General features: G+C 35.4%; 2 protein-coding genes across 4 annotated transcripts; both read left to right on the top strand.

Annotated features, from left to right (window-relative positions):
• The first annotated feature begins 3,202 nt into the window (after window positions 1–3,202).
• g0s2 (G0/G1 switch 2) lies at window positions 3,203–5,847 on the top strand. The gene is made up of 2 exons (XM_079587302.1): window positions 3,203–3,354; window positions 4,681–5,847. Exon 2 carries the CDS (start codon window positions 4,698–4,700, stop codon window positions 5,034–5,036), a length of 339 nt encoding a protein of 112 aa, XP_079443428.1. The 5' UTR covers window positions 3,203–3,354; window positions 4,681–4,697; the 3' UTR covers window positions 5,037–5,847.
• Window positions 5,848–6,693: 846 nt separating this feature from the next.
• Window positions 6,694–11,294, top strand: otud3 (OTU deubiquitinase 3). Of its 3 annotated transcripts, none has more exons than XM_079587571.1 (9): window positions 6,706–6,831; window positions 7,047–7,123; window positions 7,570–7,839; window positions 7,932–8,080; window positions 9,271–9,383; window positions 9,462–9,584; window positions 10,178–10,295; window positions 10,377–10,570; window positions 10,654–11,294. In XM_079587571.1, the coding sequence occupies exons 3-9, from the start codon at window positions 7,634–7,636 to the stop codon at window positions 10,816–10,818; spliced, it is 1,068 nt and encodes a 355-aa protein (XP_079443697.1). In that variant the 5' UTR covers window positions 6,706–6,831; window positions 7,047–7,123; window positions 7,570–7,633; the 3' UTR covers window positions 10,819–11,294. The 3 variants fall into 3 exon arrangements, with proteins under 3 accessions (XP_079443698.1, XP_079443697.1, XP_079443696.1); XM_079587570.1 differs by having other exon boundaries at window positions 6,713–6,831; window positions 6,999–7,123; XM_079587572.1 differs by lacking the exon at window positions 7,047–7,123 and having other exon boundaries at window positions 6,694–6,831.
• Window positions 11,295–11,515: the final 221 nt, after the last annotated feature.

Raw genomic sequence — 11,515 nt, 5'->3', positions numbered from 1 at the left:
CATTTTGAACTTCCTCTCTGATTTTTGTGCAGTTTTTGGCATTTTCAGGCCTCGTACTTTAACGAACTCCTCCTACAGTTTTAATCTGATCATCTTCAAATTTGGTGAGTGTAATCTTAAGGCCTTTGCGACGTTAAATTGCGAAGATCTAGAGTTTTCGTCGAAGGGCGTGTCCTCGGCGGCCTGACAAATTTTGATGTTTCGCCATGAAACAGGAAGTTGCTGTAACTAAGGCAAACAATGTCCAATCTGCCCCAAACTTCACACGTTTGATAAGCGTTCTGTCCTGAACACATGACCATGCTCAAATTCAGTTACAGTCATAGCGCCACCTGCTGGCAACAGGAAGTGACATGTTTAACACCGTTTTGGACTCCTAATTAACATATACAAAATTGCCAGCAAGTGCTAAACATGTTAACACCATACTAGAAACATGCTAAAACATGCTAGCAAACATTAGCTAAGTGCTAAAGCATGCTATTACTGCAATTAAATAGGAATTTGCTGTAACTCAGGCATTGAATGCCCAATCTGCCCCAAACTTCACACGTTTGATAAGAGTTCTGTCCTGAACACATTTACATGAGAATATTCAGTTATAGTAATAGCGCCACCTATTGGCAACAGGAAGTGACATGTTTAACACTGTGATGCTGTACTAGCAACATATTAAATAAACCATTGAGTTATAAACATGTTAGAAACATGTTAAAACATGCTAGCAATTCTTAGCTAAGTGCTAAAGCATGCTAATGCAATGAAACAGGAAGTTGTTGTTACTCAAGTAGGCAATGTCCAATCTGCCCCAAACTTCACAGGTTTGATAAGAGTCCTGCCCTGAACACATCTACATGAGAATAATCAGTTAGAGTAATAGCGCCACCTGCTGGCAACAGGAAGTGTCATGTTTAACACCATTTTGGACTCCTAATAACATATAAAAAATTGCCAGCAAGTGCTGAACATGTTAACAACACACGGGAACCATGCTAAAACATGCTAACAAACATTAGCTAAGTGCTAAAGCATGCTATTCCTGCAATTAAATAGGAATTTGCTGTCAGGCATTGAATGTTCAATTTGCCCCAATTTCACACGTTTGATAAGAGTTCTGCCCTGAACACATCTACATGACACTTTTCAGTTATAATAATAGCGCCACCTACTGGCAACAGGAAGTGACATGGTTAACACTGTGATGCAGTACTAGCAACATATTAAATATGCCATTGAGTAATAAACATGTTAGAAACCTGTTAAAACATGCTAGCAATTCTTAGCTAAGTGCTAAAGCATGCTAATGCAATGAAACGGGAAGTTATTGTTACTGAAGAAGACAATGTCCAATCTGCCCCAAACTTCACATGTTTGATAAGAGTCCTGCCCTGAACACATCTACATGACAATTTTAAGTTAAAGTAATAGCGCCACCTACTGTCGACAGGAAGTGACACGTTTTAAACTGTGATGCATTGCTAGCGACATATTTAATATGCCATTGAGTTCTAAACATGCTAGAAACATGCTAAAACATGCTAGCAATTCTTAGCTAAGTGCTAAAGCACGCTAATGCAATGAAACGGGAAGTTGTTGTTACTGAAGAAGGCAATGTCAAATCTGCCCCAAACTTCACACGTTTGATAAGAGTCCTGCCCTGAACACATCTACATGACAATTTTAAGTTAAAGTAATTGCGCCACCTACTGTCGACAGGAAGTGACACGTTTTAAACTGTGATGCATTGCTAGCGACATATTTAATATGCCATTGAGTTCTAAACATGCTAGAAACATGCTAAAACATGCTAGCAACACTTATCTGAGTGATAACGCATGCTATTATCCCCATAATAAAGGACATTTTTGTAACTGACTTTGACATACTCCTATATTTACCTACTTAAATGCACAATGCCCACCGTGCTCTGTCTTCCTAAATCCACCGGGTGGCGGTTGGCACGGGTGCGAGGGCCCTTTCATCGCTGCTTGCAGCTTTAATTTACTGTTATTACTATGGTAAGTACATATAACATGTAACATGGACACTGTAAAATAAAGTGTTACCAAATATTATTATATTTAAATTGAACAGCTCATTTTTTATTTGAAAGAAAATTTGTTTTTTTTAAAGCATTTAAGAACCATATTAGCTTGCATTATATTATTGTTTCTCTAATTCATCAGTTTTGTTAATATAAGAGCGTGAACAGAGGGCAGTGGAGTAAAGGCCATCACAGCCAATGATGTGGTCTCTTATCAGTCTAATTTCCTGTCTTAAAACAACAAACAGTATTTACCTTTCCATTATACAGTAGTTTTCTGAGAGAACATTTCTGATTTATGTTTTTTTTTTTTTTTACTAATGTAGCACTTTACAGTAGGTACACTATTAAGTGTACAATTTAAAGTGTTCTATTAAAAAAAAAAAATTTACTATTTAAATTTGCACATTGTATGATGGAAATACTGTTCTTTTTGGACATATACCATGGTGATACCATTATTCTGTTAAGTATCCTGAATTCATTACCTTAGCCTTCAGGTTCACATAAAAAAAAAAAAATTCTTGAGCAGCAAATCGGCCTATTAGAAGGATTTCTGAAGGATCATGTGAAGCTGAAAATTCTACTGAAAATTCTACATGAATTAAAATATTTTACATAGAAAACAATTATTTCAAATAATGTAATAGTTCTCAATATTACTGTTTAACTGTATTTTTCCATTAAATAAACTCAGTATTGGTGAGCATGGAGACTTTTTTCAACAATTTCTTTAGCTTTTACCATGGTACCACTACAGTACAGTACAGACCTTTTGCTTATGTTTTTGCTTATAGATATTCCTCACATATCTGTGTTTACGTCTCATATCATCTGCCTTCATCTGGATAATCCAGGCCTATTTGTTGTTAAACATCACACTGTAATGTGTTTTACCGCTCCTCATAATACTATAAAAAATCTGTGAACTCTGAATCAGTGGCTGAATCCCCAAGTTCTCCGTACTAATAAACCTCTTCAGTTTGTTTACACACACTCCTCCTCCTCACGTAGTGCGTTTTATGGCGTTTTCACGTGAGCACCAGCACACAGGTTTCCTCCACTGTCTTTGTGTAACTTGGCAGACAGGGTTCATCATCTGGCCAGAAGACCCGGAGTCACTCACCGCTCACATGAAGCAACTTGGACAAAAGTTGCATCTGCTCTCCAGCCTCATGAATATTCATGTTTTGTGGGCGTCGACCTTTGCCCACTGGCTTTAAATAGGCAGAGCATCTGTTCCTGCAGCACTCACTGAAACTCTGAGCATAAGGAGTTATCACCTGAGCGGGTTCTTCTACGTCTTGCAAGTGAGTATTTTTTATATTTTATAAATGAATATCTACCCTTATCAGTTTTTACAGTGCACTCTATCGAGTGAAAAGCTTTTTATAGTTAAAATAGGCCTACAGTTTTTAGAAAGCTCACATTTGATGGTTTTCATTGAAATAATTGTTTCTTCTTAATTTTTTCTAATCAGTAACGTACGTTTTATATCTCATCTCAAAGAGTTTATTGGATTATTTTAGTGTCGTGTTACCATGATGGGGTTTGTATCTGACACCACCGCGCACCTTCTTTATTTTGTTATTTACCTTAGTTAATGGTAAATTTACTTGATAATTTCATTTGATTAATGATGTTGCCTATAGGCGTTATTGGCAGCTTGTATAATAAAAGTAATAATAAAAATTTTAAAAGATTTTGTTAATTTGGTATAGCCCAGTTCATGAAATATACATATTTTTATTGTTAATTTATAATCAAGATTCAAAACTTAAACCATTGGGTAACACTTGTACAGGTTTAATTTGTTAACATTAGTTAATTATAACTTGAACAATGAAATATATTTCTAAAGCATTTATTAATCTCAGTTCAGGTTAATATCAACATGCATGATTAAAATAAAAAGTTGTATCTTTTACATTAGTTAATGAACCTGAACTAACATGAATGAACAGTTGTATTATTATTAATTGTTAACCAAGATTAATAAGTAGCCTACTGCTCATTGTTAGTTAATAGTTAAGGCATTAACTAACCTTAACTAATGGAACCTTATTGTAAAGTGTTACCAAATGTTGCTTTCAGGCCTTAAAAACAAGCTTTGCATCCCTGAGGTTTATTTTCTTAAAGTGATAGTTCACCCAAAAAATAAAATTCTGTCATCATTTACTCACCCTTATGTTGTTCCAAACCGGAATGAATTTCTTTCTTCTGCTGAACACAAAAGAAGATATTTTGAAGAATGTCGGTTACCACAGTTGATGGGCCCCATTGACTTCTATTGTATGGAGAAAAAAATACAATGGAAGTCAATGGGATCCATTCCGACATTCCTTAAAATATCTTCTCTTGTGTTCAACAGAGGAAAGAAAATCATACAGGTGAGGTTTGGAGAGTGAGTAAATGATGACAGAATTTTCCTTTTTGGGTGAACTAATGCATATTCCTGGGCACCATATTAAAAAACAACATTATAAATATCATGAGATATGAAAATAAACTTGCGAACAACATTTAATGATAAGCCTTCATACCAGCAGGCTAGCTAGCCTACTTATTAATGCGATTCAGTTGATTTTGTTATATTTTCATTTCATGACCTTTGACGCTCTTGTTTCCTTTCACAGAAGTAACACAACTGAAAATGGACATTCATGAGATCATCCCTTTCGCTAAGGAGATGCTGAGGTCCGGTCCCTCCAAGGGCTGCCTGAAGGTCTACCTAGTGGGCGGCACGTTCGCCGTCCTGGGAATGGTGAGCGGCGTGGTGCAAGTCGCCGCGTCCCTCTTCCCTGACCACGAGGAGCCGGATTTCGGGATGCTAAAGGTGCAGGAGATCATAACAGAAAAAGAGCAGGTCCAGGAGCCACAAACCATCATCCCTGAAGAAGATGATGAAATGGACGCGGCGATGGAGGCCAAGGCTAAGGAAATGCCCATGACCAGACAGAGGCGGATGAGTTTCAGAGCTCATGCTTCATAATGCTCGTGTCCTGCTGCTGTTTATGCCTACATGACAAAAGCTGAGCCAAAAATGAAGTTCTGCTTGTGCACTGACCCGTCATGAGGAACCGTATGGACCCAGTTATTGTACTGAGCGCTGCAGAGCAGCACGGAGAGGGAAACGACTTGATAGTTTACGACTGTTACGTATGTCTGTTCAGATGGTGTAATGATTTTTTTATTAGATGATAACTATTTATAAAGGATGTATAAAAGTCATGTGTAGAGTGTGCTAACTTCTACTGCCATAAAATAAATTCACATTTGCTCAATCTCTGCATCACTCTGTTGTACTGTAAGATGATACGTTGATTCTGCAATCAAATAAGGGTGTTTTGTTGTTAATGTCATAATAAGAGTCTTTTCTCAGGTGTGCTTTTTTGTGGAATTAATTCATTTATTATTGCATAAACATGCTTGCATATGCCTAAGGAGGGAAATCGGATAAAGGAATCTTCTCTGTCAAAAAAAAAAAAAAAAAAGTGATGGTGATTAAAATATGCTACAAATATAGCCTACTAAAAAAATTAACAAAGTTTGTCTATGTAGGGAATGACACCTTTTCAACCTTTTTATTAATATTATTATTATGGATGCACTGATAACACTTTTTCCAGAACGAGTCTGATACCGATAATTTCATTTTTGGTACTTGCCGATACCGCGGAGTTACCTTTTCACTGCATTTGTAATTTTGAAATGTATTGGGTATGAAACCAAAAGAATATGAATCAGTTGACTTAATTTGTTCAGCAAATATATATTTTCTTATTTATTTTCATGCTTAATTATTAAGCCTTAATTAGTTTCTGTTACTTTCACTGTTCATTCTATTGCTCTATCATATTTTATGTATCATTTAATTGCACACCGCATATTTAGAGCAGCTCCAGCAGGGCTCATTGCTAAGGATTGTGTGAGTGGTTCAAATGTTTAGATACTAGTAAAATATCACAATTCTCTATTCGTATAGGCCTATACTACAGCAAAAACTACTAGCGTAATTAATGTGATTTTAAAACATTATTAAAGACAAGCAGTCAGTAATAAAATAAGATGAACAAATAATCAGGTTATAAATAGCACAAATAAATAGGCTACAATAGAACAAAGTAATCAAATGTGAAATATCATTGCATATTAATCACTGTATCATTTTGGTGTTGTTTTTCTCTTATCAGCTTGCGCACCACTATAAAGATGTTACTAAACTTCGTTTAATATTCCACTAATTAGATCAATTTACTTCATAGACAGCTTTCTTTTTTTATCCCCATACTCTCTGTTGTGTGTCTTTGACTGGACACAAACACTCTACACATGCTGCGTTGTTGGAGCATTTTTATGAATACGAGAGCGCTATATTATTATTAATAATATTATTATTATATTATGGCTAGACTACGATTTAGAATTCATAATCCAAGAATTCATAATCCAAAACATTAATTGTGTGAGATTTTTTTTTAAATGATTCTCTCACTCAAATAATATACTCAAACAACACTACCAATAATAATAGCTGTCAAGAAAGGAGACGACCACATCTATTATAATTCTTGTAATCTTTAAGAGAAATAATCTAATTTAAAACATGTATTTTTTTTAATGACTTGCCTCGGCCGTGCTTTTATTTTGAAAGCAAAACCGGAACCGGAAGTGAGGCCCGGGCTTCTTTAGGAAGTAAACAAACCCTGGACAGCTCAGACTCAGAGTTAGACTTACCGGACAAATTGTCGTGCTGTCATCGTGTTTCTTATTGTCAAGCAAATAATGTGAGTACAGATGTATGACACACTTTACCTGTCTGTTCTCTTCAACAAATATGCTCACTCTGTCGTTGAATCACTGCAAATCTGAGAGAAACTGTTTATTAACTTACGCGACATTTCTGACACATCACGTTGCTGTTCTCTTATCACTCTCTGTCTGATATTTTCAGTACATGACTCTGAACTTGTTCTTGTTGGATTCATTACTCAATTTTAAGTACTTCATAGAGACAGACAGACAGCAAACAAACATTTCACATCTGCAAACATGATTCATTGGCTTCAGTGTGTTTAGGTGAGTAAATCCATAAGCACAACACTAAGTTACACATATCCACTGTTAATGACATTACCATGATACAAAAAATATACAGTTTTATCTATCTATCTATCTATCTATCTATCTATCTATCTATCTATCTATCTATCTATCTATCTTCAATATGGTCTCAGATCATACAATTTTATTCATTTAAAAACATAATAATTAATCAAATAAGCAAATTACTATTGTTACTGTGTGATTTGACAGCACTATTGTTATTTTGGTTTGAGCCACCACACATTTAAACCATTTGAATGTAATCTTATTTTAATTATTATTCATTATTATTAAAGGATGTTATTTGCGGAAAAACTAATGCTGTGTTTATTTTGATTGTCATATTGAGTGTTCACTTTAAGCACTTCCCTGTGTCATAACTGATTCTGTGATGTTGTGAATTTTATGATGTGTTTTAGGTCTTGCGTATGTGATAGATAAACGTCTGCATCATCACTGAGTGTTATACAGCGCTTCATCATCATGTCAAGGAAACAGTCAGGAAAGCCCATAAAGGGAAACAGGAAGTATGAATTAGAGAGGAAGAGAGACGAGCGGGCGGCCCGTCGGGCTCTGGCCAAAGACAAGAAGAACAGACCTCCAGGAGGAGAAGATGGAGAGGAGTTTGTCAGCTTCTCCAACCAGCTTCAGGCTCTGGGGCTCAAACTGCGAGAGGTGCCTGGAGACGGGTATGTGTGTGGGCTTTTGTCATAGGACGATTGTGATGACCATATACGGTTCTTTAAGGAGTCCGGCTTCTGTTTCTCATGTCGTCCCGCAGTAACTGTTTGTTCCGGGCTCTTGGAGATCAGCTGGAGGGACATTCGCGGGGTCACCTGAATCTGCGGCAGGAGACGGTGCAGTACATGACGACACACAGGCAGGACTTTGAGCCCTTCGTTGAAGATGAAGTGCCGTTCACACAGCATTGTAAGAGAAGTGTGTGTGTGTTGCTATAAATCCTCTTCTGGTCTAAATAAACTGGCCTAAAATAACCAGATTGCATTGCAACTCACACTAGAAATGACTGTTAATCGATAATTAATTAGTGGTGTTTGCTTAGTCAAGCATCACTATCAATATTGCTCATGGTTCAAACTTTGAAAAAAATAACTTGTCCCACATTATTTGTACTACAGACATTTGACTAAAGCCACTATAACATAAGAAATATTTACGTTAATTGAATAAAAAGAAACGTTAAAGGGATAGTTACTCAAAAACTCACTCTCGTGTCGTTCCAAACCTGTTGATCTTTGTAACACAAATGAAGATCTTTTCAATGAAATCTGAGAGTTTCTGTTCCTTTTTTACACTTTTATGCTTCAAAAAGTTCATAAAGAGATCTTAACTTTTTCAACTGAAAAAAAAAAAATTCTGAAAGTGATTCCAATGATATCATTCCTCTGTGCCGTTATCATTATAGTTGTGATATGGACTATTCTTTTACATTTAGAGCGAATTAAAACAAATAAAACTGACAAAAATAAACAGTAAAATTCCAAAAATGGAAATTGAAAATATCAAAATAAAAACTCAAAATTGTAACACTGTATTGATACAAAAATGTTTAAAAGAAACTGTTAAAATACAAAATAAATCAAGTTATAACTTTATATATACTAAATATGAGTGATACAAAAATGTAAAAAAAACAAAGTTAAAATAATAAATAAATCAAGTTATAACTTTATATATACTAAATATGAGTGATAAAAAAACAATGTTACAATAAAAAATAAATCAAGTTATAACTTTATATATATACTAAATATGAGTGATACAAAAATGTAAAAAAAACAATGTTAAAATAAATCAAGTTATAACTTTATATATATATACTAAATATAAGTGATACAAAAATGTAAAAAAAAACAATGTTAAAATAAATAATAAATCAAGTTATAACTTTATATATACTAAATATAAGTGATACAAAAATGTAAAAAAAAAAAAACAATGTTAAAATAAATCAAGTTATAACTATATATATATATATATATATATATATATATATATATACTAAATATGAGTGCTGTTACCCAGCTATTCCAGTGAATTCCTGCAGGAAAGCTCAGTTATGTCATTGATGAAATCCTTGTCATTTTTTCCCCTCTCAGTGTCAAACCTCTCCCAGCCAGGCATGTTTGCCGGTAACGACGCCATCGTGGCCTTCGCTCGCAGCCAACAGTTGAAAGTGGTCATTCATCAGCTGAACGCTCCATTGTGGGAGGTGATGGAGCATTAATGGATTTGATTCATGTTATTCTAAAGTGTGTTGTTATTAATGTTTTTTTTCCTTGCCATTTAGATAAATGGTACAGAGAAGCCGTCATGCCGTGAGCTACACATCGCATATCGCTATGGAGACCATTATGACAGCGTCCGAAAGATTGGAGACAACTCGGAGAGTCCGGCACATCTACGTATAGAGGTCTGTCTGCTGAACAAACATCAGACACATGCATGAATATTTTGTTGTTACCATTCAGAAATGTAGGGTCATGTTTTTTTGGAACGATATAGATATTTTTGTTCAGCAAGGACATACTAAATTGATCAAAAGTGACAGGAAGATTTCTATCTCAGATAAATGCTGTTCCTTTTAACTTTCTATTCATCAAATTATCCTTAAAAAATGATCAAAGGGGTGATGAACTGAGAAATAAAAAAAATTATGAGCTTTTGATATAAAAGATATCATCAAGAGGTCATCATATTATAAGAATATCCTGTAAGTTTCAGAACTGAAAACTTCCTTGTTCGTCCGATAAAAACTTGTATTGACACCAGGCACAGCGGTTAAAAACAGATATTTTATATTGTAATAATATTTCACAACATTACTGTTTTTACTGTATTGTTTTAATCAAAGAAATGCAGAAGAGTGAAAATGTGAGCAGAAGAGACTTCTTTAAAAATAAATCTTACCAACCACAAACTTTTGATCCTAAGTTTTTGTAGGTGACCCTCCTTATGATTTGCTAAGCTCTTATCATGTGACTTTCTCATCTTTTGTTTCGATAGAGTCTGAATAATTCCAGACGCTTTGGAGAGGGTCAGAAGGACAAGTCGAGAGGTGCCTCTCCCTCGCGCTCTCTCTCTGAAGATGAAGAGCTGATCTTGAGCGACCTCTGTGCCGACAGTCGGTCCATTTTTAATTCGCTGTTTTAATTCTGTTTCCCTTTACTCCCAACATGCTCTCACCGCTATTTTGTGTCCGCAGGTCAATCAGACAATCTGAGTCAATCAAATGACACATCACAGATGTGCCTCAGTGATTGGCTGGAGTCTGAACAGAACAACCAATCATCACAGAGAGATTCGGCTTCAGGGACACACCCTTTATGTCAAGGCATGCAGGCTGAATGTAGTGAAATCATATCGCCAACAGAGGGCAGCAACTCACATAAACCCAAGGTAACTCAGATTGTTTTGAATAATACAAATTTAACATTTGAGACTCTCAGATGAAAATAATGAAGTATTTCTATCCTTTTTAGCTCTCTAATAAACAAAAGAAAGAGCAACAACGTCTAGAAAAGAAGAAACGGCAAGAGGAGAGACATAAACAGAAGGTTTTACAGGGCAAAGGGTCACATGACCAGAACCAGAACACACCTGAAGCGGTCACTCTTGTCCCAGCGCTCAACACCCTGAGCATCTAGAGCAAATATGAACCCTGATCAGTGCTGCTCAGTTTTGGGTGGTCCGTACACTGTGTAATGAACCAGAAACTTTATTAGTTTAAATGTACAGGAAACTGTGGAGTGTGATTGAGCGCGTGTTTCTTTAGCATGAAGATGGCATTGAGATACGTGGAGCTGTACGCTGTTTTTGTACCGAACATAGATTAATTAACCCTCATTAATGTCAGCTGACCCATCTGATGAGCTCAGCCAAAGAACACTTGGAAAGGGATCCGAAATATTGAGAGAAAGAGTATAAGATTAATGATGGACCACTATTTAAACCTGTTGGGGTATTTTTGATTCATTTGTTTAAAAAACTTTCGGTTCTGCCCCTACTTTCAGTTTTGAAAGCTACAAATAATCATGGTTTAAAATCTAGCGTTTCATTTTCAGACAGTTGGGTGACTTCATGTTCTGCAGTGAAATCCTATAAATAAACTTTTCAAATGGGATTTAAATTGTGTAGTATTACAATTTTATATGTATTTCAGGATCTCACATTTCACCTCAAAATAGAATTTATATTTAGCTTGAACATATGTCGCACTATTTTTTGCATATTATGACAAGTACTTTTATCATTCTTTTAACGTAAAATTATCTAATTATTATATTTTTTTAACTGTAACATCATAAATGAAAGCATTACAGGAATGAGTATCTAATGGGGGAA

This window comes from Phoxinus phoxinus (assembly GCF_949152265.1).
Source record: "Phoxinus phoxinus genome assembly, chromosome: 18".
Lineage (NCBI taxonomy): Eukaryota > Metazoa > Chordata > Actinopteri > Cypriniformes > Leuciscidae > Phoxinus > Phoxinus phoxinus.
Note: the sequence above shows the minus strand (reverse complement) of the source record. Positions and strands in the feature narration are given on the sequence as shown.